We start from the raw sequence: 23,585 nt of genomic DNA on the forward strand, positions 1-23,585 counted from the left end.
ATTGGTTCTTTTGGCAGTCCATGGCACTTTCAGTATTCTCCTCCAACACCACAACTCAAAGGCATCAATTCTTCTATGATCTTCCTATAGTCTCATACATATGCAGGGTTGTTAGGAATCAGAACAGACTCCGTGACACATGTCACCACAACCACTGCCACCACCACCATGCTGAACCAGTTTCTGTGGCATTTCTAGACTAGACAGACTCGGAAGAACGGCTCAGAGACCTAAATCTGAAACTCTGCCCGTGATGAAAAGCCTATGGCTCACAAGTGAGCATTGTCCAACATGGAGCTGGAAGACGAGCTCTGGAGGGTGGAGACCCAGAGACCATGCCCACTGCCCTCCAGTTGGATCCAGTGGGAAGTGACCCTAGAGGTTAGAAGTCACTCACAGTGCAGGGTGAGAGCACCAGGGACCTGACATCCATACAGGTGAAGATGCTGCGGTGTACTGACTTACTCAACACCGCTCATCCAGCCATGACCGCCCGGGACCACGCAGACTCCGTGCACTTCCTCTTTCCTGCTGGGTCTGGGTGAGCGAAGTGGGAGAGGACGCTGCTGGCACTAGATGATTCAGGTGTGAGTGTGCTTGCTAATGGTGGCTGTACAAATGAGGAACTCTAAACTGGGGATCGGTCAGTTTTGCCACCTTGCTGGGTATACAATGAACCCTCCCATAACCAGCAATGGCGGTCTCACTACCATTAAGAAAGAAAAACCAGGAGGACACATGCATTCCATTGGACTGGAATATCCCTGCACATGAACCTCCTCGATCCAGGGACAGAATTATGACATGGAGGAGGCACAGAGGTACAGCAGCAGAACCAAGCAGAACCAAGAGTCAGAGCACCAGACAGAGCTGGGCTTTGCAGGCCAATGAGGGAATCGAACCAAGTGCCTTTGAGCAGGAGGCTCACTTGTAGAGTGGGGTGCCTCTGGGCACTTAATTGCGGGGAGGCGCTAGGTTTGCTGACCCACAGACCTAGAGCTAAATGCCTTTGTAGGTGAGGCTAATGGTAACTGGAATGCCCTTTGGGAGTTTATAGGCCACTTTAACAGAGCTTTGTGAGGCCATGCCAAGGGACCAAGAGCCAGAGAGAGGACAGCCCATGGGCATGACAGAGAAATGGCTGTCCTGAACAAAGAAGTGTGTCCTGAACATTTCTAATCCGGAACCAGAACCTGTTAGCCTCCCTGTTGTCTGTGAGTTCTGTGTGACCATGCTGAGAAGGAGACAGTGGGGTGGGAGAGATGGCAGGTGTCAGTATGGGGAAGGACAGTGGACGCATGATTGACTTCAGCCTCATAGGAACTGGCCTTGGGCTCACGTGGTGTTTGAGTCTTCTCTCCCCGTGTGAAGCTGGAGGAGGTCAGACATGGCCCCACACCATTTCTGCAGCCAACTTCCTAGAAGAACATGCCATCTGCTCCCACTTGGGGCAGCTGCTCCCAGCAGAATGTGTTTCCACATTATGTGGGGTTTTCAAAAAGTTTGTGGAAAAATCCATGATCTTTTCATTTCATTTCTCCATGAGTGTTTTTTGAAGCCTTTAGTATTTCTTCGATGAACATTTCTGATGAACTGAAGCCTCATGCTTCCTTGTTGGATGGGACACTATCTCTGACCTTGGAGGACACGAGAGGTTATTTCGTGAGTGGGGCAAGCAGTTTACAGTCTGTTACTAATGGAAAAATCAGTGATTTGAATCCACCCAGCGACTCTGAGGAGAAAATACCAACTGATCAGCTTCCAGAAAGACAACAGCCAAGAAAGCCCTCTGAAGCACAGCGCTGCTATGTAATACATGGGTCCCTGGAGCCAGAATCAATTCAACAGAGTGAACATTCCTTCTAAGCGGCCTTCTCATTGGGTTGTTTTCCATCATCTGCAGGCTAAATTTTATTGACCTTATCTGCTGTGTCGTGTTGCTTTCCCACACTTATGGAATCTTGTAATGCTGGGAACTGTGGCTCAAAGGCCCATAGAGACTCCGGGTTCTGTTACGTTTTTGTTTTCTTAACCATGATATGATTTATTGTTCCAATGATAAGGGTTTTCATTTTCATTTTGTTTTTAAAGTTGTTTATTATGAATTGAGTAAAAGTTTACAGGGCAGATCATCAGTTTTACATTTAAAAAATCATACACTTTGTTTCATTACAGTGATTATAATCCCCTCCATGTACCATCAGATAACTGTATTTCTCTGTATTCATTTTAGATCTTTTTTTTAAAAAACAAAACAAAACACTCAGGCATACATAATATATAATTTACACCACCAAAGGGCACATTCTGCAAGTCAGCCTCCTGGCCACCAGCTCTCAGTCCCTCTCTTTCTATGAATCTAGAGTCCTCAGCTGCTCCCTCTCTCCATGTCCCCTTCTCTGCCTCAATCTCTGGTGTTGCTACTTATCTGGGTAGGGTCTCACATTCTGCTTGTGCTCTTCTCCTTTGATGGTCCTAGAGTCCTTTGTTTCTGGACTGTAAGATTAACTACTCTCCCATTTTTGTTACAAAAGTTCTACCTTTACCATTGTGACAGTCACAATTAGTCATGATAAAAATTACTCACTATTGAATCATAAGTATCTTATCCCTATCTCTTTTAACCAGACTCATCTAGACAAGATGAAAACTATCCAGTGGGGACCCTACCATGCCCTACACATGCTTAAACTAAACTCCCTCTTGAAGCCCTGTAAACCAGTCACTTTGTGCCTTTATCAACCCCTCATTTTAGGTAGTCAATGTCTAAGTTGCCCGTCCCTGTCTACCCTGTGTACAGAGGGGATAGCATTGATACTTGATTCTCTGTTGATATTTAGAGCTACTAGCTCCATGAGTATAGATCAAGTTCATCAAATTGTAGTAATTTATCCTTGTTTCCTTTATCAAAAATTGCGTTTTTTTTTTTTTGTTTGTTTAATCATCCTCTAGTCAAGTTCTGATTACTAAGCCATCAAGCCTAGGTCAAATGGGTACTATCTGCAAGTTTGGGTGTTCTTGTGCATCTCCCCTCACTTCATATCAGCTGATGCTTCACTCTCAGCTCTAGCCCTCTGCAGCTATGTCCTTGTCCATGGGTTCAGGTGTCCCCAGGTCTCTCCACATTTTGGACCAACCAGCCCTTCCTCTCTCTCTCTCTCTCTCATTTCTAGGTCAACGAGCATCTATGAACTGTGGTTGAACTCAGCGCATTTCTTCACTGTTGACTTTCCCCCTCTCCCACTCACCAGTAGACCAATGTGGTCACCAGCAAGCTTACATGCCTGTTCATGTGTTCACTTTGAGTTTCAGTCTTGGAGGGGAGTTTGTCCTGAAGGAACCCGATTGCTTGCCTTGATGGCTTCCTGGTGAACAGCTTGATTATTCTTGTAGTAGCCTGTCATGCTGACATTTTTGTTTTGGGGTTTTCCTGATGAGCTTCCTTTGAAGATGTATCTTCTGTTGCTCTAGTTGGGTCTGCTACTTTTTGAAGAGGCTTTTCTCTGTATTGGTCAGACACTGAGGAGGCGGGTAGATGTAGAGTTTGATCTTTTCAGTCCACTTGGGGACTGAGTGGAGACAACGCTTAAGTGAAGTCCGGTAAAAGTCCACATGCTTCTGATTCACCTATTTGTAAGGCACAGTTTTGAGGGTTTTCAGTCAAGATTGCTGAGAGAGTGTCGAGCTCCTCCATCCTGTAAGGATGGCAGGAGTTTCGTTTTATCTTGTTTTCCCTTCAGTCTTTCATTCCACGATCACGCATCATTGATTTGGCAAACGTCTCCAGAGGATGAGTGCATGTGTCAGTCTTCCCCCGTGTGGGCAGCTCTGAGCACATCACTCTATCCTTTTGTTTCCCCTCTCTCAGCAGCAGCCCCTGCGAGAGTCCAAACCTAAAGTATCTGTCTCCAACTCTTCCCAAAGAAGTCTTCATGGTGGAACAGTTAAGTACTGACCTACAAACACGGAAGATTAGAGGTTTGAACCCACCCAGCGGATCCATAGCAGGTGCACATTTGGCAATCTGCTACCATACAGATGGTTTTTGTTGCTGTTGTTGTTGTTAACTGCTGTTTGGTAAGCTCCAGCTCATCACAACCCCGTACAGGATTTCCGAGGAGTATGACTGGTGGAGTTGAACCACCAACACTGTGGTTCACAGACTATTCATTGCTTACCCTAGAGCGCCATACCTGGAGTCAACCTGCGAAATCCTCTTGGGAAGTTCTACTGTGTCACATGGGGCCACTATGAGTTGGAACCAACTCAATGACACACCACAACAGTTATTCTTCCAAACTTTGCAACCATTTCAGTATTTTCTTACAGGCTTCGTCTTCTTAGACATTTCTTCAATTGCCAAAGAAGACAATAAGCAAAGAGTAGAGATATCCATGAGTTTCCATTCCAGTTTCTATGTTTTACTGGCCATATTTGCCTAAACTCCATTACATAATCCATACAATGTCTTTAATGTTGTATTGTACTCCCTGACCTTTGTGTATTTCCAATGCAGGACTCAACTACTCCATGAGCAAAGATGGACTAACCTTGTAGAGGGGACTTGATTCCTTAACAATGAGACAGTCTTCAGTCTGGGAGCACCAAGTCTTACTGGGCTGGGGACCAGTCAGTTTCTTTTGCACAATTCCACACACTCTCTGCTATAACTCTGCAAAGTTTCACTGTACAAATTGATTCTAGAAGTTCAACACTTATTTCAACTTTGAGGGGCACTACAACCTGAGATATTCACATGATACAACCTCGCTTGCTGAAAGTGAAGAGGACTTAAAACATTTACTGATGAAGATCAAAGAGCACAGCCTTCGGTATGGATTACATCTCAATGTCAAGAAAACAAAAATCCTCACCACTGAACCAATAAACAACATTCTTATCAATGGAAAAAAGATTGAAGTTGTCAAGGACTTCATTCTTCTTGGATCAACTATCAACACTCGCAGAAGTAGCAGTCAAGAGATCAGACGACGTATTGCACTGGGCAAATCTGCTGCACAGGAACTTTTTAAAGTGTTGAAGAGCCGAGATGTCAACTTGAGGACTAAGGTGCACCTGACCCAAGTCATAGCATTTTCAATAACCTCAAATGCATGCGAAAGTTGGACAATAAATAATGAAGATTGTAGAAGAATTGATACATTTGAGTTATGGTGTTGGAGAAGAATATTGAAAGTGCCATGGACTGCCAAAAGAACCAACAGATCTGTGTTGGAAGAAGTGCAGCCAGAGTGCTCCTTGGAGGCCAGGATGGCCAGACTTTGTCTTCATACTTCGGACGTATGGTCAGGAGGGACTAGTCATTGGTGAGGGACATCATGTTTGGCAAGGTGGTGGGTCAGAGATATAAAGGAAGACCCTCCCAGTGAGATGGATTGGCAGAGTAGCAGCATCAATGGGCTCAAGCGTGGCAACAATTGTGAGGTTAGCCCGGGAGCAGACAGTGTTTTGTTCTGTTTGCATAGGTTCCCTATGGTCGGTACCAACTTGATGGCACCGAACAACAACAACCACTGTTCCAGAAGACAAACAAACAAGCTCCCATTTAAAAAGTCTGCCTCTAAGAGCAATCTATTTCAACAAAAAAGTGGCATTGCTATATATGGAATTAAGTTAATATTTCTAATGCAAAGATCTTTTAAAAGGTCTTTATGGAAAAACTTCCTTTAGCTAAGAATTGTTCAAAAAAAGTTTTGAATAGAGGAGAAATGGTATCAAAGACAGTTTTAAAATGTACCTTCTGGTTTAAGAAGTCAAAGAAAACCCACTGATTAATCTTCTATCCATCAAAAACATAGTATTTCAATCACAATGATAGCGTATAAAAGGAAGAATTCTAAGAAAGTGCTGAAAACAAGAAAGACAATCGGATATAGACACACAGTTTGAAGGCTTTTTGATGGATAGAAAGATGAGTCAATGGTTAAGGTTTTATGAGGACCTATTTGCTTAAAAGTTCCTGAAACTCTAGTATAGACTCAAAACTTTCAGCACATATTCTGCTGATTCTTGTGCTTACATGATAAAGTAAATTGTAGTTAACTTTGTGTAACACTTGTCTAACCAAATACCATAGAACAAAACGGAAGGAAGTAGCCTTATTATTTATGATGCAAAAAGGTATGAGCCATTGCAACAGCAAGCTCCTCCCAAAAATTTCCTTATTGAAAAAGAAATAAAAAGCCATTAGAGAGAACAGATTTAGTAAAGCCATGTTAATTTAAGTGACTGGAAGGAAGGGAAGAATTTCGTAAACAAATTAAAAACAGCTACTGTAAACGAATCGGGCTGCGAACCTTAAAGTCAGCGGTTCGAAACTACCAGCCGCTCCACGGGAGAAAGATGAGGCTTTCTATTCCCATAAAGATTTACACCCTCGGAAACCCTGTACAGGGTCGCTATGGGTCGGAACCGACTCGATGGCACTTAACAACAACAACAACTGTAAATGAGAGTCCTGGTGTGGCGCTGTGGGCTAATACAGTGGACTTCAAGGTCAGTTTGAACTTCAAGGTTGATGGTTCAAGCTCACCAGCCACTCCTTGGAAACCCTATAGTGGGTTGCTATGGGTTGGAATCTACTCGACGACACTTAACAACAACAACAACAACATAAATGAAGGATAGATCCACTTCACTAGAATGAAATTCCAAATGTTTGCCAATCAAAATGATACAGAGTGAAAAGAATGGCAAGGTAGAAGAAAAGGACAATTGAGAAAGGCCAAGTGACACATCAGAAGGACTCCTAAGAACCGATGTGAAAGAGAAAACACAGGGGAGATGGTCCAAAGGTTCCTGAGTGATCCAAGGAAGACCCAGCCTGAACTCCTAAAACTCCTAACGCTGACACACAACAGCATAGATTCTCAGCCACCATGGTCCGCTTAATGCTGAGCAAAACTGCAGAGAGGTCTCATTTCATTCAAGTTTTATTAGTGAAAAATACCAAGTCCACTGTGCACGAGAAGAGACAATACAAGCAGACCGCGGGCCTGTTGATGGTAGAACCTCTGAAGACAAGTCGATCGTTTATGAAACAGTGCACAGCATCTAACTCAGCAATTCCAAGACTAACTGGAGCCAAGAGGGAGTGTGCTGTGAGCAGATAACAGATAGGCAATGTGCACAGGAGGGCAAGACACCAGAAGGAAAATGCCAGACCATTCTGGACCACATGGAAAGCTACAACAGTCCTATCAGCAAATGGACAAGCACCAAAATGGCCCCAGGAGGAAAATCGGGGGGTACTAAAAGGACGACCCCATTTCTATAAAACTGTGAAGACAGCAATCGATACGGATTAAAGCAAAAGAAAAGACTGAGATCACATTGGAGACAGTAGGTATCTCTGGAGGGCCTGGTACCAGGAAAGGGCAGAGAGATGAGGGCATGTTCTAGACCCTAGAGTAAGCATCAGGAGCAAAGTGTGGGTTATGTCATTAAAATATGATATTTCAAATAGCTGTGAAGCCTAAGAACAGAGCCTTCAGGAATATTTTAAATACAATATTGAAACACCACGTGGATACTCCTTACTCTTACTTTTCTCAACAATTTTATAGCAATGGTGGTATATTTGTAGTATACTTTAATGTATTCATTTTGTGAAGTCTAAGACAAGAGATGGAGTCTTATTGTGGCACTGGAGGGTAAGCACTGGACTACAAGGTCAGTTTGACCCACAAGATTGGTAATTCAAACTCACCAGCTGCTCCTCGGAAACGTTATCCAGGGTCACTGTGAGTAAATAGGGAGTCAGAGGTATCAATCCATAATGAAGACAACTACAGAGCAAAAAGAGGGGAAAGCCTAGTTACAGAATAGCAAATGTCAAGGAAGCCAAGTAGATTTCAAGATATAACAGACTACTTTAGATTGGGGAAGAAATTAATAAAAATTACAGGGTAACCTCAAGGAAACGTAGTATCAAACCAAGAAAAGGAAAATCCAGGGAGATTTTGTAAATATTAAAACAATAAAGAAACTGACACACACACACACAATGAACTCAGCACAAGAAAATGCAGAACAAAGAAACCAGCAATACCCCAAGAAAAACACACAGAAAATGACAGCAATTAACCTACTGATAACTAGGCTGTGGTAGCGTAGTGGTTACGAATCGGGCTGCGAACCTTAAGGTCAGCGGTTCGAAACTACCAGCTGCTCCGCGGGAGAAAGATGAGGCTTTCTACTCCCGTAAGGATTTACACCCTCGGAAACCCTGTACAGGGTCGCTATGGGTCGGACCCGACTCAACGGCACTTAACAACAACAACAACAATTAGGCTGTGTGTCAATGGATTAAACACACCAGTCAAGAGGGCAGCAGGATGGATAAGAACAGAGAATCCTTCAATATGCTGCCTCTAATAGACACACCTTACACTCAAAGACCAACATCAATTAAAAGTTAAAGGATGGAAATATATTCATCAAGCTAATGTCAATCAAAACTGAGAAGGAGTGGTAGTATTAATCCCTGATAAAATAGACTTTAAGGCGAAAACCACCATAAGAGACAAAGGACATGATCTCATGACTAAAGGTCAATTTATAGTGATGTTGGCCCAGGACTGGGCAGTGTTTCGTTCTGCTGTGCATAAGGTCGCTTTGGGTCGGTACCGCCTCGATGTCACCTAACAACAAAGGTCAATTTAAGAAGAGGATATAACCATAATAAATATTTATGCCCCCAATGAAAGAACTTCAAAATGCATAAATCAACACCAATAGAATGGAAGAAAGAAACAGATAACTCTACAATGATAGGAGATTTTAACACACAACTTCTGAAAAAGGACAGAACAAACAGAAAGAAAACTCAGTGAAGACAGAGGAACTAAAGGACACAATCAATCAACTTGACCTCATTGATTTATACAGAGCATCCAACCCACATCAGCACAATACACATTCTTTTCCAACGTTCATGGAACATTCTCCTGAATAGATCAAATGTTAGGCCCCAAAGCAAGTCTCAAAACATTTTAAAACAATCAATATTTTGATTACAAGTCATCTTTTCAAATCACAATGCTATAAAATTAGAAAGCATGACCTTGAACATTTCCCACCTGAACTGAGAGATCATCTCAAGAACAGATTTGATGATGAGACACTTTATGAATGAAGACCTGAAATGCTCTGGAAGACATCAGGATCATCATATATGAAGGAAACAAAAGGTTCATTAAAGGAAACAAAGAAAAGACCAAGATGGCTGTCAGAGACTCTGAAATTTACTCTTGAACGTTGTTGATATTAAGTACCGTGGAGTTGGTTCCGACTCATAGTGACCCTGCACAGGGTTTCCGAGGCTGTAAATCCTTACGGGAGCAGAATGTCTCATCTTTCTCCCATGGAACCTCTGGTAGTTTCGAACTGCTGACCTTGCGGTTGGCAGCCTGACTCATAACCACTACGCTACCTGAGAGTGAATGGAAGAAATGAGGAAATAAAAGAGCTGAACAGAAAATTTCAAATGGCGCCTTAAAAAGACAAAGAGCTCGAGTTAGAAATCCAAAAGGGAAGAACACAGCATTTCTCAAGCTGAAGGGACCTTAGGACAAATTCAAGTCTGGAGTTCTAATATTGAAGGATTTTATAAGCAAAATATTGTACCACGTGGGAAGCACCAAAAGAATATGGAAGATACACGTGGAGTCACTGTATCAATGACTGACAGTCAACCATTTCGGGAGGTAGCATATGATAAAGAACCTGTGGTACTGAAGAAAGAAGTCCAAATTGCATTTAAGACATTGTTGAAAAACAAGGGGCCGGGAATTCACAGATGACCAGCTGAAATCTTTCAACAAACTGACACGGTGATAGAAACACTAATTTTGTTGTCATCGTGTGTTACTAAATCGGTTCTGACAAACCCTCTTCAGAGGGTTTCTGAGGCTATAAATCTTTATAGAACAGAAAATCTCATCTTTCTCCCAAGGAGTAGCTTATAGATTTGAATTGGTGACATTGCGGTTAACAACCCGTGATGACCCCACTACACCACCACTGTTCTATGTCAAAAATTAGAAAGACAAATGTAAAGGTAGATGTTCTGTAGCAAAAGGAGGGGAGTGATTAACTTTGCAGTCTAGGAGTGGAGGTCCCTGGGACAATCAAGGGAGAAGAGCGGAGAGCGGGACCTTACCCAGAGAAGCAGTGACGCCAGAGATGGAGGCAGAGACAATGACGAGAGATGGAGCAGCTGGGGACTTTGGACACAGAGAGGGAGAGGGGCTATGTGCAGACAACCAGGGGGAAGGCTTCCAGGGTTGGTTGATGAGGCATGGAGGGGATTGTAACCATGACAAGGAAACGATATACGATAGGATGAATGTAAAACTAATGTTCTCTCAAGTAAACTATCCCATAATTGACAGTAAAACATTAAAAAAAAAAAAAAAAATCAGCAGACACCTGGACAACCAAGTGGAAGAAATCCATATCTGTGCCCATTCTAGAGAAAGATTATCTGATGTTGTTGTTGTTTACTTGTGCTTTATTGACGGTGCAAAGGCTTTTGACTGTGTGTGTCATAAATTATGGATAACTTTGCGATGAATGGGAATTGCAGAACACTTAAATTGTGCTCATGGGGAACATATACACAGACCAGAGGTGGATGTTCCAACAGAGCAAAGGAATACGGAATGGTTTAAAATCAGGAAACGTGTGCACCAGGGATGTAATCTCCTGACATACTTCTTCAATTAGTAAACTGGTGTGGCGCTACAGGATAAACGCTGGACTGCAATGTTAGTTTGAACTGCAATTCAAAAAGGTGGACAGTTCAAATCCACCAGCCGCTCTTCAGAAACCCTACACAGGGTCGCTATGAGTCAGAGCTGACTCCACGGCCCTTAAACAACATGCCGAGCCAATCATGAGAAGCTGGCTTATATTAACAAGAACGTGGCATCAGGATTGGAGGAAGACTCATTAACAACCTGCCATATTCAGATGACACAACCTGGCTTGTTGAAAGTGAACTGAATTTGAAGAAGATTAAAGACTTCCCTATAGATTGTACTTCAACATAATGGAAATTTAAATTGAAAACTACTCACAACTGGACCAATAAATAACACCATGATAAACAGACACAAGATTGAAGTTGTCAAGAATTTCATTTTACTTGGATCTACAATCAACGCTCATGAAAGCAGTAATATTGAAATCAAAGTACATAATATATTAGTCAAATCTGCTGCAAGAGACTCTTTCAAAGTGTTTAAGAGCAAAGAAGTTGCTTTGATGACTAAGGTGTGCCTTATCCAAGCCTGGGTATTTCAGCTGCCTCATATGTATGTGAAAGTTGGACAGTGAATAAAGAAGACCATAGGAGAATTGATGCTTTTGAGCTACGGCATTGGAGAGAATATTAAAAATACCATGGGCTGCCAGAATAAACAAATGTACGTTGGAGGAGGCCAGGATGGTGAAACTTCATCTCTCATACTTCAGACAAGTGATCAGGAGGGACCAGTCCCTGGAGAAAGACATCATGCTTCATAAAGTGGAGGGAGGGTCAGCAAAAAAGAAGACCCCCAACAAGATGTACTGGCACATTGTCTTCAGTATACCAAACATACCTATTGTGAGGTGTTTCGTTGTGTTGTGCAGAGGATTGCTATAGGTTAGGGCTGATAAATGGGACCAAACCACAGCGCCCCAGTACAGCCTAGAGAGACAGTGAGGAGGGGGGAGGCGTACAGTGTGGACTGGGCCCAGAGTTGGAGTGCACCGATGCTACGTACTCCCTGTTGTTGCCCCATGAGAAACGGGACCTCGGTAGTGACATCACTTTAGTCAGGAGCATTTTCTATAGAAGGATTGGTGTTCAGGGGTGACTGAGGTCATGCCACAGTGAGGGAAGAGGGGCTGTACACTCATGTTCACAGGCGCACAACCTCTCCGTGACCGTTCTCTCCAACAACAACCGTGGAGGACACTGAGGTCCACGGTTTGGTCAAAGTGTCAGTGTGTGACAGACAAAACTGTAGACTCTCTGAGTAGACCTGTGTGTGCAGGAGGTCAGAATAAGGCGCCGTCAAGCTGGGGGCAGGTTTCCTCCCTAGACAATCTAGGAGAAAATGCTCCCATCGGACAGTGCCAAAATTCTCCACAGCAAAGGCATCTGCACACCTTACAATGAGGCTGTGGCAGAGGGGACAGGGACCTCTTCCAGGCCAAGTCTATACACATCTCCATGCTGCCTGGGAAACTTCCAGCCTGCTGGCCTCCAGTGGCCTCACACTGAGCTCCACACAGAGAATGAGCCTTCTGTCTGTTTCACCACTGTGCTGGACGCTTCCTGGCTTCACAGCAGCTAACGCACCTTGTCCAACATCCCCTCAAAACAGGTCTTTGAAACATCATGGTCTAGATCTCCCAAAGATGCACACACCAAAATCAAACCAATAGCTGAAGAGGGAGTGGGTTCTAACTCATGACAACCCCATGAATGTCCCAGTAGAACTGTGCCCTACATGGTGTCCAGGGTACACTGGAACCTCCAAACTTTCGGTGAACACCAGCAAGGACAAGAAAGCACACACACATATGTTGTTGTTTGGTGCCACTGAGTCTGTCTGACTCAGGGTGAGCCAAGGCTTTCCAAGGAGCAGACAGTGGCTATGAACCACCAACTTGTGGTGAGTTCACACAGCACTACATCAGGACACATATACTGGACACATTCCCCGGGAACCTGTGAAGGCAGGGAAGTGAGCATGCTTTAGTCAGCGGTAGATCCTGAGCCTACCCTGGACTTGGTCTTTCTACCAAGGATGGAGAAGTAGAAGAAGCAAGAGGAAGGCTGTTTTAGCTCATGCTCTTCACCTGGGGAACATGGTCTATTGGGAACCATGAGAATCACCACTTCAATACTGGCTGAGAAACTTCAAAAGAAAGCCCACCACTTCACAGTTGTGAATCCATCTGGGAAATCTTAAGGAAGCTCTCACCACGTACTTGCTTTTAGCACCACTACCTGCCTTGGAACAGACTCTAACTCATGGTGCCCCACGTGTGTCAGAGCAGAACTGTACTCCATGGGGTTTTCCATGGGTTTTGGTAATAACGAGCCAGGCCTTGAGATGGCCAGGCTTTGATAGATGGGTCTGAGACACAAGACAATGGATGACACCTCCACACTTCCTGATAGCAGGCATTCCCATTAAACATTAAGATTACCCAGGAATCCCAGGGCTGCTCTCCCAGATGGCAGTTCTGGAGCACATGGTCAGCTGTGACCGATGTTATACCAAGGAGCGGGAATGACTCTGTGCTAATAAAACTTTATGAACTATAATCCACAGACCAACAATATACAAATGGGTGAGTGTGGGTATGTTCCAATGATAGGGCTTACACTGCCACCTCTGACAGTTTTTGATGAAAAATATCTTCAAGATCCCCTCTACTTCTCAAACACTATGAATTTAATAGCAAATGAAGAAGAAAGAAAAGGTGGCTCTGCTGGATAAGCACTGGACTATTAACCACAGGTTGGCAGTTCAAACCCACCAGCTGCTCTGCAGGAGAAAGATGTAGCTTTCTGCTCTAGTAAAGATTCACAGTCTCAGAAACCGTATACAGGGTCGCTGTGAGTTGGAACCAACTCAATGGTGTGTCCAACAACCAAATGACGAAAGAAAGTAAAAACACACAAAAAAAGAGGGGAGTCAAGTTTAGAATCATGAGTTTTGAAGACTGGAAGGGAAAACACACATACACACACATGATAGCTTTAAAATTAATTAATGGGAGTATCTCACTGGAATTACTATTCTAAATTATTAATACACTAGTCTTTAAACTTCACAAATTCCAACAGAGGACACAGAGCATTGTGATGGCATATTGGAGAAGGGACTGGTATTGTTAAGTGACTGAATTTGTTATTAAATTTAATTTCCTACTAAAGAAAGGAAATGATTTCAACTCAAGAATTCCAGCAGCTTCTTTAGAAATGGTCACTCCAGACTCATATGTGTCTGTGTTCAACTTGCTATCTGGAGAAATGTAGAAATATTTCTCAAGCACACAGAAGGCTTGGAATTGAGTAAACCTACCATTACTCAGGTTTTCAATCACCTCATATGGATGCGAAAGCTGGACAGTGTATAAGGAACATTATAGAAGAATTGATGCCTTTGAATTGTGGTATTGGAGGAGAATACTAAAAGTGCCATGGACTGCCAAAAGAACCAATAGATCTGTGTTGGAAGAAGTGCACCCAGAGTGCTCCTTAGAGGCCAAGATGGCCAAACTTTGTCTCTCATACTTTGGACATATTGTCAGGAGGGACCAGTCGCTGGAGAAGGATATCACGCTGGATAAAATGGAGGGTCGGAGAAGAAGAAGAAGACTCCCGAGATGGATTGGCCAAGTGGCAGCATTGATGGACTCAAGTGTGGCAACAGTAGAGAGGTTGGCCCAGGATCAGGCAGTGTTTCATTCTGCTGTGCATAAGGTCGCTATGGGTCGGTACCAACTCGATGGCACCTAACAACAACCATTACTCAGGAGTCCTGGTGTGGCACTGTGGTTTAATGTACCAGAGTGCAAAGCCGTTTGAACTGTAAAGTAGGTGGTTCAAGCTCAACAGCTGCTCCTGGGAAACCCTATAGAGGATCGCTATGGGTCAGAACTGACTCGAAGGCACTTAACTACAACAACAAACCATTACTCGATTTTGAGTATTTTGAAAAATACCTTCTTCCAGAGGCCTGGAAACCACAGGACCAAGGACTAAACACCCTGCAAACCACTGTGCATTGTGGGATGTTTGCCAATATCACTAGTCTCTCCAACTAAGCCACATACAGAACCCAAGGAGGCAACCACACTGTCTCCTGGCATTGCCGACTGTCTCTAAGGTGTTAAAGCACTCCAACAGGGGACACTGACCTCCACATCGACTCAAGTTGAAATTTAATTTCCCCTCTGGTAGCGTGGTGTTTACGAATCGGGCTGCAAACCGCAAGGTCAGCAGTCCGAAACTACCAGCTGTTCCATGGGAGAAAGATGAGGCTTTCTGCTCCCGTAAAGATTTATAGCGTCGGAAACCCTGTTCAGGGTCACTATGAGTCGGAACCGACTCCACAGCACTTAACTTCCTCCTCCTCCCAGGTAGACAAGAAAAAAGATGAAAATCGACCTTAGCTCGAATAGAATTCTCCACCAGTGCAGACCTGTGATCAGAGATGGAGTGCCTTCCATCTGGAAGTCACCGAGCCAGGTGGCAAGTCAGAACACAGATTTTACATTTTCTGCTTACTACAGCCTAAAACAGGCTGCTTCCCTCAATAGCAGAACTAAAGAAAAGAGGAATTTTGAGGCATTTTCCAACAGAACCTGAGAAAAATATCGAGGTTAAACAAGCCAGGGCCCCTGTGCTCCTTGGATGTTGCATGGTGAGACCACCCGGGACCACAAAACCTGACGCCCAGATGGGCAAATGTTGCCAGTTACTCTGCAGGTCAGCTCTGGTTTTTTATAGATTTCCAAAAAAAAAACACTTTGTTCTTGTCAATGAACTGCAGTGATCCAAACAAGAAGAAGTGTCTTATTGGAGAGCTGTGTCTGGGGAGAGCTGTGTAACTGTATGCCGCCGGGTCTCCAGTCCTCCCTGCCCCCCAGAAAAGCCCATGGTGGGGCTCCAGCACAGGGTGAGCTGCTCTAAGACTTGCCAGGGAGTCGGAATGGAAGGCACCTTAGAAATGACGTGTGTGGACACTTGGCTCCCTGGTCACTTAGGAAAATCAGGTTCACTTTTCTTAAACAGAAAGCAATCGAGATGTCCCCATTTAACACATTAGGTGAGTGTGTCTGAAAATCCTTACAGCCCGCACAGAGCACTTGACCTTCACAGTGATTTTACACGTCTGCAGGCTTACGGGAGGGGCCCTGGTGGCATGGTGGGTTAAACGCTGGTTTAAACAGGTCAGCAGTTTTGTCGGAGACAAAGTTCTGTGCTTCCGTAATGATCACTGCTTGGGAAGACCTACGGGAAAGTTCTATTTTTTTTTCCTTCAGGGTGGGCATGAGTCAGAATCAACTTGACAGCAGTTAGCTTGTGATAATTGGTTTTGATTTGTATGACGATGTCAAGAAATTTAACCCAAGCAGTGTTCAATGGAAACCGGTACCGTTGACCTTGAACAAAGCAGGTTAAAAAGCAGAGATGAACAAAGTATAATTTAAACTCGCCCACAGCTAGGCTGCTAAGAGCCTACTGTTGGCTGGAAGACATACTGATAACATGAGCAGTCGATTAGCACACAGTTTGTATGTTACATGTATGATGTACTCTGCCCGCGTAAAAGCTGCATTTTTATTTTGAGATAAAAAGGAAGTTCACAAGTGCCAGATTTTCCCACCTTCTAGTGCAGCCTCAGTGATGGCTCCATAAACTTCTTTCTCTTATTTTGTGATGGTCCTCACACTGGATTTATTGATCTAGAAATGGCTGCAGACCCCAACCTACAGAACAACTTAAGTTCTCTTGTCATGCCATGACTTCGCTCTGTATCTTAGAAGCACTCATGGGTCACATGGTGTTAGGTAAGGTTCACGGGATTGCACCAAACACAGTGAAATTCACATGAGAACCAGGAGATGACTTTTTACTGGGATACGTGATTTACTAGAAACACAACTCCTCCGGTGGAGACGATTCACATAACACAATAGTGAAGAAAAACGGTTCCCATATAAGTGGACCTGCGCAGCCCAAAGGGTCACGTGCATTCCCATCCCAATCTCCACCAGCAATGTCTGGTATTGTTTCTATTAGGTGGCTATCTTGCTGTCTCCACAAGCGTGGTGTGCTGTGAGTTCATTGTGGGAGCTATTGCCGATCTATCTCATGAAGCTTTTCCTCATGTTTGCTGAACCTCTACCTGACCCACATGAGGTTCTTTCCCTGGGATGTGACCCAGCTCCGGGAGGCTACATGGACTACAGGTATGAAGGCAGGTGTGTTTCTACCTTGAATTCTGACCTAACTCCAGGTGGCTGGGATCAGAGAAAGAGAGAGCTTTTGGGTGGCGCATGACGAGGATGCAGAAGTGACTGGACCCATCCCCACCTTTCAGGGATTGGGTTCATGCTAATTCTCACCACACAGTTACCAACAAAGGTGGGAATGTGCCCACCTTTGGTGATTCTTCAATGAGCGCACAAACACCTTCAACAGCCTGAGCCTAACTCTACCGAAGACAGCCTCCACCGTGGGAGTTGGTGGTGGAAGTCTCCTTGCCGCCGGCTCGGGTTTCCACACAGTAAGGACAAACAGCTCCTGATTTCAGTACAATGGATTCTCCTAACTCCTGCTCTTGTACAAACTGGAATCCTTTCCTAATAGCACAGAGAAGACAACGTAACGCCAAGTGTGATGAAGCTCTATGATCATAATTCACTACCACAGCTACTATTATTGTTACTGACAGAAGACAAAAAGAACCGATGACTGTTTGTTGAAAACTCGCTTTGGCTCCTCTGCATGCCTTGATCTCATTTTCACAATGGTCATGCAGGGTTTGTGGTTTTTGGTGACAACTGCACAGGCGAGGAAATTGAAATCTGCAGGGACACCTGGAAGGTTGAAGCCCCTGTCGGGAATGCAATCTGGGTTTTCAATGGCCTTCCTCGCACTGACATTAACTCTGCTTGTGGGACTACTGTTAGGGGCCTGGGGAATCAAAAGCAGACCAATCCCCAGCCCTAGCTATCTAGTCTCCGGAGTATTCCCAAACACCAGTATACAATGGTCTATCTGTGTCTACACTCTTCACTACAAGCCCTGGTCCCTGTTAACGGTGGTGGGAAAGTTGGACACAGATGAAGTTTGCACAACATGATGGGTGTAATCAACACCACTGAACTGTTCGAGAGGTCCAGGCAGGACTGTGTGTTTTTAGCACAAATTAAAAAACTTGTGAGAGGAAGGCTTTCCAGATCACACAGCTCTCGAGATTCCTGGCCTGCCCTGTGGATAGTTCTAGAGTCCTGTTGAGAGTCAGTGTGGGCCATCACCTCCCTTCCTGGGAGACCATGCTATCGGACCTTTCTTGGATATTGGAGAGCCAAAGTGGCTCCTGGGGTCTCAGATCTACCCCAAATCCAAACCAACCAGCCCCCCTCATTGAAACTGAACTAAGGAAAACAGACGGATCTCATCTCTTCTCAGCTCATGCTACCTCATCGCCGTCATTAGCTACTCTTCGCTACAGTGAATGAATGGTCCGTCTTAGAAGAATGATCCTTAGACGCAGAGATGGCAAGACTTTGACTCACTTGCTTTCCACGTGCCGTCAGGGAAGACCAATCTCTGGAAAAGGATATCATGCTCAGGCAAGTGGAGGGTCAGCTTAAAGGATGGAAGCCTTCTATGAGGTGGGCTGACACAACAGCCACAAAAACGAACTCACACATGCCACCAATTGTGAAGACGACACAAGACGGAGCAACGGTTTGTGTCACCAGTTCCTCCAACAGCAGTTAACTGGGGGAGGGAATGAAAGCTTGGGAAGAGCCAAGCGCACCTACCTGGATCAGAGACAGGTCCTCAAGCCTCAACCTGAACAGGTAGTTCCTATAGAAAACAAAGAGAAAGGGTTTTACTGTAATAGAGAACAAGGAACAACATAAAAACGCATCACAATGCAGGCTTTAAAAGCATCCTCCTGAGAAGGACTCTGTCCACAAACACACGTCTGAGATGAGTGAGGAAGCTAGGGAGCAAGACGTGTGTGCCTGTGGGTCTGCGTGTGTGGCGGGGGGATGTGACAGCCACGGATCTGTGTGTGGGTACAACTGGACTGAAACAAAAATCTAAGGGTCACAGTTGGATGAACAAGTGTGTACTGAGGTTGGAAGTGTGAACTGTGAATGTACCCCCCAGGTATGAAACCACAAAGCACTGAAGAGGAAACTCAGTCTTCATCGATGAAGGGTAAGAACCCTGGGAAGAAAATCAATAGCGAGGGAGCACACAGGTTAAAAATGGGACAAATACTGACGCTACTTGGAACGATACTGCTATGGCTTCAACACCAAAGTTGCTCTGGCTTGTGAAGGTGAGGCTCAGTACTCTTAACACCCATCTTGGAGGTGGGAGGGGCCACAGAAAGAGTGAGGGAGGAGAGGGTCCGCTGGTGTATGCATCATGGTGGGGAGGAACGGACTCCATGAGGAAGCAGCCCCCAGAAATGTCTGAGTCACTCAGGGTTTGTTCTGTTGCCTCAGGAGGGACCCGCCCTGGGAAAAGGACATCAGGCCAAGAAAAGTCAAGAGGAAGATGCTCAGTGAGATGGATTGTGGCACAGGACCGGGCAGTGCTTCATAGTGTACCTAAGGTCCTTGTGAGTCAAAATGGACCCAACAGCCCCTAACAATACGATGAAATATTTCAAACACCCTTGAGCAACAAAAGAAGGGGCCTCATCAGAAACTCAATGGGTGGGACAAGTCCCCAGGAGAAGTGACAAGGGACATTCGGTCAGTCATACTGTCCAGGATGGTCTCTCTCTTTGCTCAGACAACATGCAGCTCAGCTCAGTGGCTGACTTTCTTACCTGACACGCCCCCAGACAAGCTCACATTCATAGGGGTGGGGGCACATAGTGTGTGGAGACACAAGACAATCGATGACAGGACGCTGCCTAGCGCTGTGATTACTGTTGGGTACCACAGAGACAATTTCCACTCAAGGCGACAGTCCCACTGGGTATCCTAGGATGTCATCCTGAAGGGAGCAGATGCCCAGTTCTTCCTCCTGCACAGCCGCTGGGGGGAAATCAAGCCTCCAATCTTTCAGTTCACCACGGAGCACTTTAACTATGGTACCACCAGGGTGGCTTTTCTAATTTTATTAAAACAAGCAAGGAGCCCTGGTAACACAGTGGTTAAAGTACTTGGCTGTGAGCCCACAGGTCAGTGAGTCAAAGCCACGAGAAGACGAGGCAGTCTGCTTCCCTAAGGACAGATAACCATGGACAATCCTACAAGGCAATTTACTACTCTGCCCTACGTGAGGTGGTTTTAAACTGTATGAAAAGATTCTATTAGCTCTTCATTCCATTTTTTCACAAAGTGTTTTGCATGCCCTGGTGTGGGGGCTATGAGTCAGAATCCAGAGAAGCAGAAACACAAGCATGTATGTACATGGGCAGGTGACACGCAGAGAGGAAGGGGTCGAGAAATCAGGATGAAACATGAACCATTTATGGACTGAAATCTTGTAACCCAAGTCTTGAGGAATGTTCATGCTTATGCCTCTCCTTCCTTGAGCAACAGTAAAGACGCACAGAACCTGCCCAGGGCACATAGTTGAGCAACCACATCCTGGGATACGCCTTAAGAATGACCACCCATAAAAATCCATATTCTATGAGACTTACCATTAAGGAAGACCACCCATAAAAATTCCATGTTTTATGGGACTTGTCATTAAGGAAGGCCAACCATTAAAATTCTGTATTTTCACTTCCTTCTGAGAGAAATTACAGATTGGACTAGCTTACTAACAGCAGTAGGCATAACTTGAAGGATGAAACCTTCTACTGGGGCAGAGGAGAATGTCAACCCATGGAAGGAGTCTGAATTAGAGTCCCAAAGAATCACACATACTCGACATCACAGAATAAATTCTGTTTGCCCCTACCAGAGGCCTCTGTGGTGGGATCCATCTTGGAAAGTGCAGTGCATGCGTCCAATCAGCACGAGCCTTCCCCACGTAAAACCTTTGAAATCCTAGCAAAGCCCTTGTTTCTGAAGACGGGGGTTTAGCCTTGCATTAAGCCCTCCCCACCTCTGCTTGCAAGTTTCTTCCTATAATAAGCTTTAGCCTGTATGGAAACGCAGCCTCAGTGGACTACTTTTTTTTTTTTTTTTTTGAATTGAGTGATACTTTACATGGGAGAATATCAGTTTTGCACTCATCCTATCATATTTCGTTTCATTGCAATGATTACAATCCCCTCCATTCATCATCATTCAGCAGCATTTGCTTCTATTCCCTGTTTTTGTTTTTAAGTTTTTATTGTGAATTGGGTGATCGTTTCCATGGGAGAATATCAGTTTTACACGCATCCTATCGTATTTCATTTCATTGCAATGATTACAATCCCCTCCATGCATCATCATTCAACAGCATTTGATTCCATTCCCTCTGTTTTGTTTTTTTGGTTTTTTGGTTTTGGATGTACACCAAAGTACTCAGGAATATACAACCATTTAAACAAGCAAAGGGCACACCCTGCAAGCCCACCTCCTAGCCACCAACACACAGCCCCTCTCCCTCGGTGAGTCCAGGGTCCCCAGCCACTCCATCTCTCCACATCATCATCTCTGCCTCCATCTCTGGTGTCACTGCGTCTCTGGATAGGGTCCCATACTCCACTCTTCTCCCTTGATACTCCCAGGGTCCTCTGCTCCTGGATTGCAAAATCATCTACTCTCCTTTTGCTATGAAACTTCTACCACCAAAATCATACCTTTAATTTCCAACACTCACAATCAGTCCTGACAGCAATTATTCGCTATTGTACCACAAGAGTCTTATCCCCATCTCCTTGCATCAGCCCTGTCCAGACAGGTTTGAAACTACTCAGTGGGGATTCTACCTTCCACCACACCCTCTGAAACTAGGCTACCTCTTGAAAGCTTCTAAGCCAGTCACTTTGTGCCTTTGTAGCCCCCCATTTTGGGTAGCCAATGTCTAAGTTGCCCATCCCTGTCAACCCTGTGTACAGAGGGGATGGGAATGATCCTTGCTATAAAGATTCATTCCCTCTTTTGAGCTACTACATCCATAAGTATAGGTCAAGTTCATCAAATTGTAGCAGATTACTCTTTTTTTCCTCTTCTTTCTTCCTGTAGTTGAGTTCTGATCATCCAGCCATTGAAGTCAGGTCAAGTGGGTACTATCTGCAGGTATGGATGTTCTTGTGCAGCTCCCCTCACTTCATATCAGCTGGACACTTCACTCTCCACTCTAGTCCTCTGTGGTCATGTCCCTGTACCTGGGTCCAGGAATCTCTAAGTCTCACCATACTGCTGGCCAATCAGGTCTCAATCCAGGTTAGCTCACAAATTCGTTGCTGTTTTCCCCCCACTTCCCCTTATAGGTAGAACAACGTGGTCGCCAGCAAGCCCACATGCCTGCCCATGTATTCCCCATGAGCCTCAGTCTTGGAATGGGGTTTGCCCTGAGGGGACCTGACCACTTGCCTTGATGGCTCCTGGGCAAACAACTTGCTTGTTCTTGAAGTAGTCAACCATACTGCCATTATTGTTTTTAATTTTTCCTGTTTGTCTTTATTTCAGGAAGTATCTTCTGTTCTTCTAGCTGCTCCAGGCTGGTCTGCTAGTCCTTTCAAGTGGAAATTCCCCACCTCAGAAGATTCTGGGTGGGGATCAGGATTCCACCTATGGTCTTATGCAATGCAAAGGAAACCTCCTTCACTGGACAAGTTCTAGCCCAACTTTAGGTATTCTAATTAGTTATAGGCTGAAGACAGACTTACAAGCTTTCTAAGGTGATATTTCTAGCTATTTATTCCTTTCTCTGCCCCTCAAGTGTCTATCTTACAGTAGTAAGCAAGGGAGACCAAGATTCCAAAGACAGCCAAACATCTTAACATTATTTTCCCTCTTTTGCCCATTCAAACCATGCCTCAATCCCTGTATCTCAGAGCCCTGTTGTTCTAAGGTTGAGCACACAACACTATTTATCTCTGTCCCACTTAGCTCATGCAAACCTGCCTACATGTTCTTCCATCGCCTTGTTCTTCCATTCCCCTCCCCCTTCAAGTGTATTGCCGCTCCCTCCCCTCCCCCAGCACCCATATTATCTTGTGTCTATTCCCTACAATGTGCTCCACACTTCCCTCCCTCCCCTCACTTCACCCCCTACACCCCAGTAACCAACAAAGAATATTTTCCTCTTTTAATGTGGGCACTTTTTCTTAATATTTACAATAAAAATCCTATGCAGTATTTCTCCTTTTGTGACTGACTAATTTCACTCAACATAGTGTCCTCAAGGTTCATCCATGTTATGTGATAACTTACAGCTTCCTTGTAATTCTTCAAGGTAGCGTAATGTTCCATTGTGTGTATGTTTATCCATTCTTCCATTGATGGGCACTTTGGCTGTCTCCATCTTTTTGCTATTATAAATAGTGTTACTATGAACACTGGTGTGCCTATATCTACTCATGTTATGGCTCATATTTCCTGTGGATAAATACCAAGTAGAGGAATTGATGAGCATAAGGTATTTCTATTTCCAACTTAGTGAGGAAACACCATACTGTTTTTCAGAATGGTTGGGCCATTCTGAAATCCCACCAGCAATATAGGAGGGTCCCAGCCTCCCCTCATCCTCTCCAGCATTTATTGTCCTCTACTTTTTTGATCTTTGCTGTTATTGTTGGTGTGAGATGATATCTCATTGCTGTTTTGATTTGCAGCTCTCTAATGGCTAGTGATCGTGAACATTTCTTCATATGTTTGTTGGCTGCCCTGATCTCTTCCTT

The 23,585-nt window shown here is 44.5% G+C and overlaps 1 protein-coding gene across 1 annotated transcript in view; it reads right to left on the minus strand.

The window, feature by feature from the left end:
- Positions 1-23,585, minus strand: part of SEMA5A (sema domain, seven thrombospondin repeats (type 1 and type 1-like), transmembrane domain (TM) and short cytoplasmic domain, (semaphorin) 5A) — a 272,757-nt gene that overhangs the window by 188,890 nt on the left and 60,282 nt on the right. Inside the window, exon 3 of the mRNA XM_006875343.1 lies at positions 18,592-18,637. Within this exon, the coding sequence (XP_006875405.1) occupies positions 18,592-18,637 (46 nt within the window). The remainder of the gene's footprint in view (positions 1-18,591; positions 18,638-23,585) is intronic.

The sequence above is a fragment of the Chrysochloris asiatica genome, unplaced genomic scaffold, assembly GCF_000296735.1.
Source record: "Chrysochloris asiatica unplaced genomic scaffold, ChrAsi1.0 scaffold00321, whole genome shotgun sequence".
In the NCBI taxonomy this organism is placed as follows: domain Eukaryota; kingdom Metazoa; phylum Chordata; class Mammalia; order Afrosoricida; family Chrysochloridae; genus Chrysochloris; species Chrysochloris asiatica.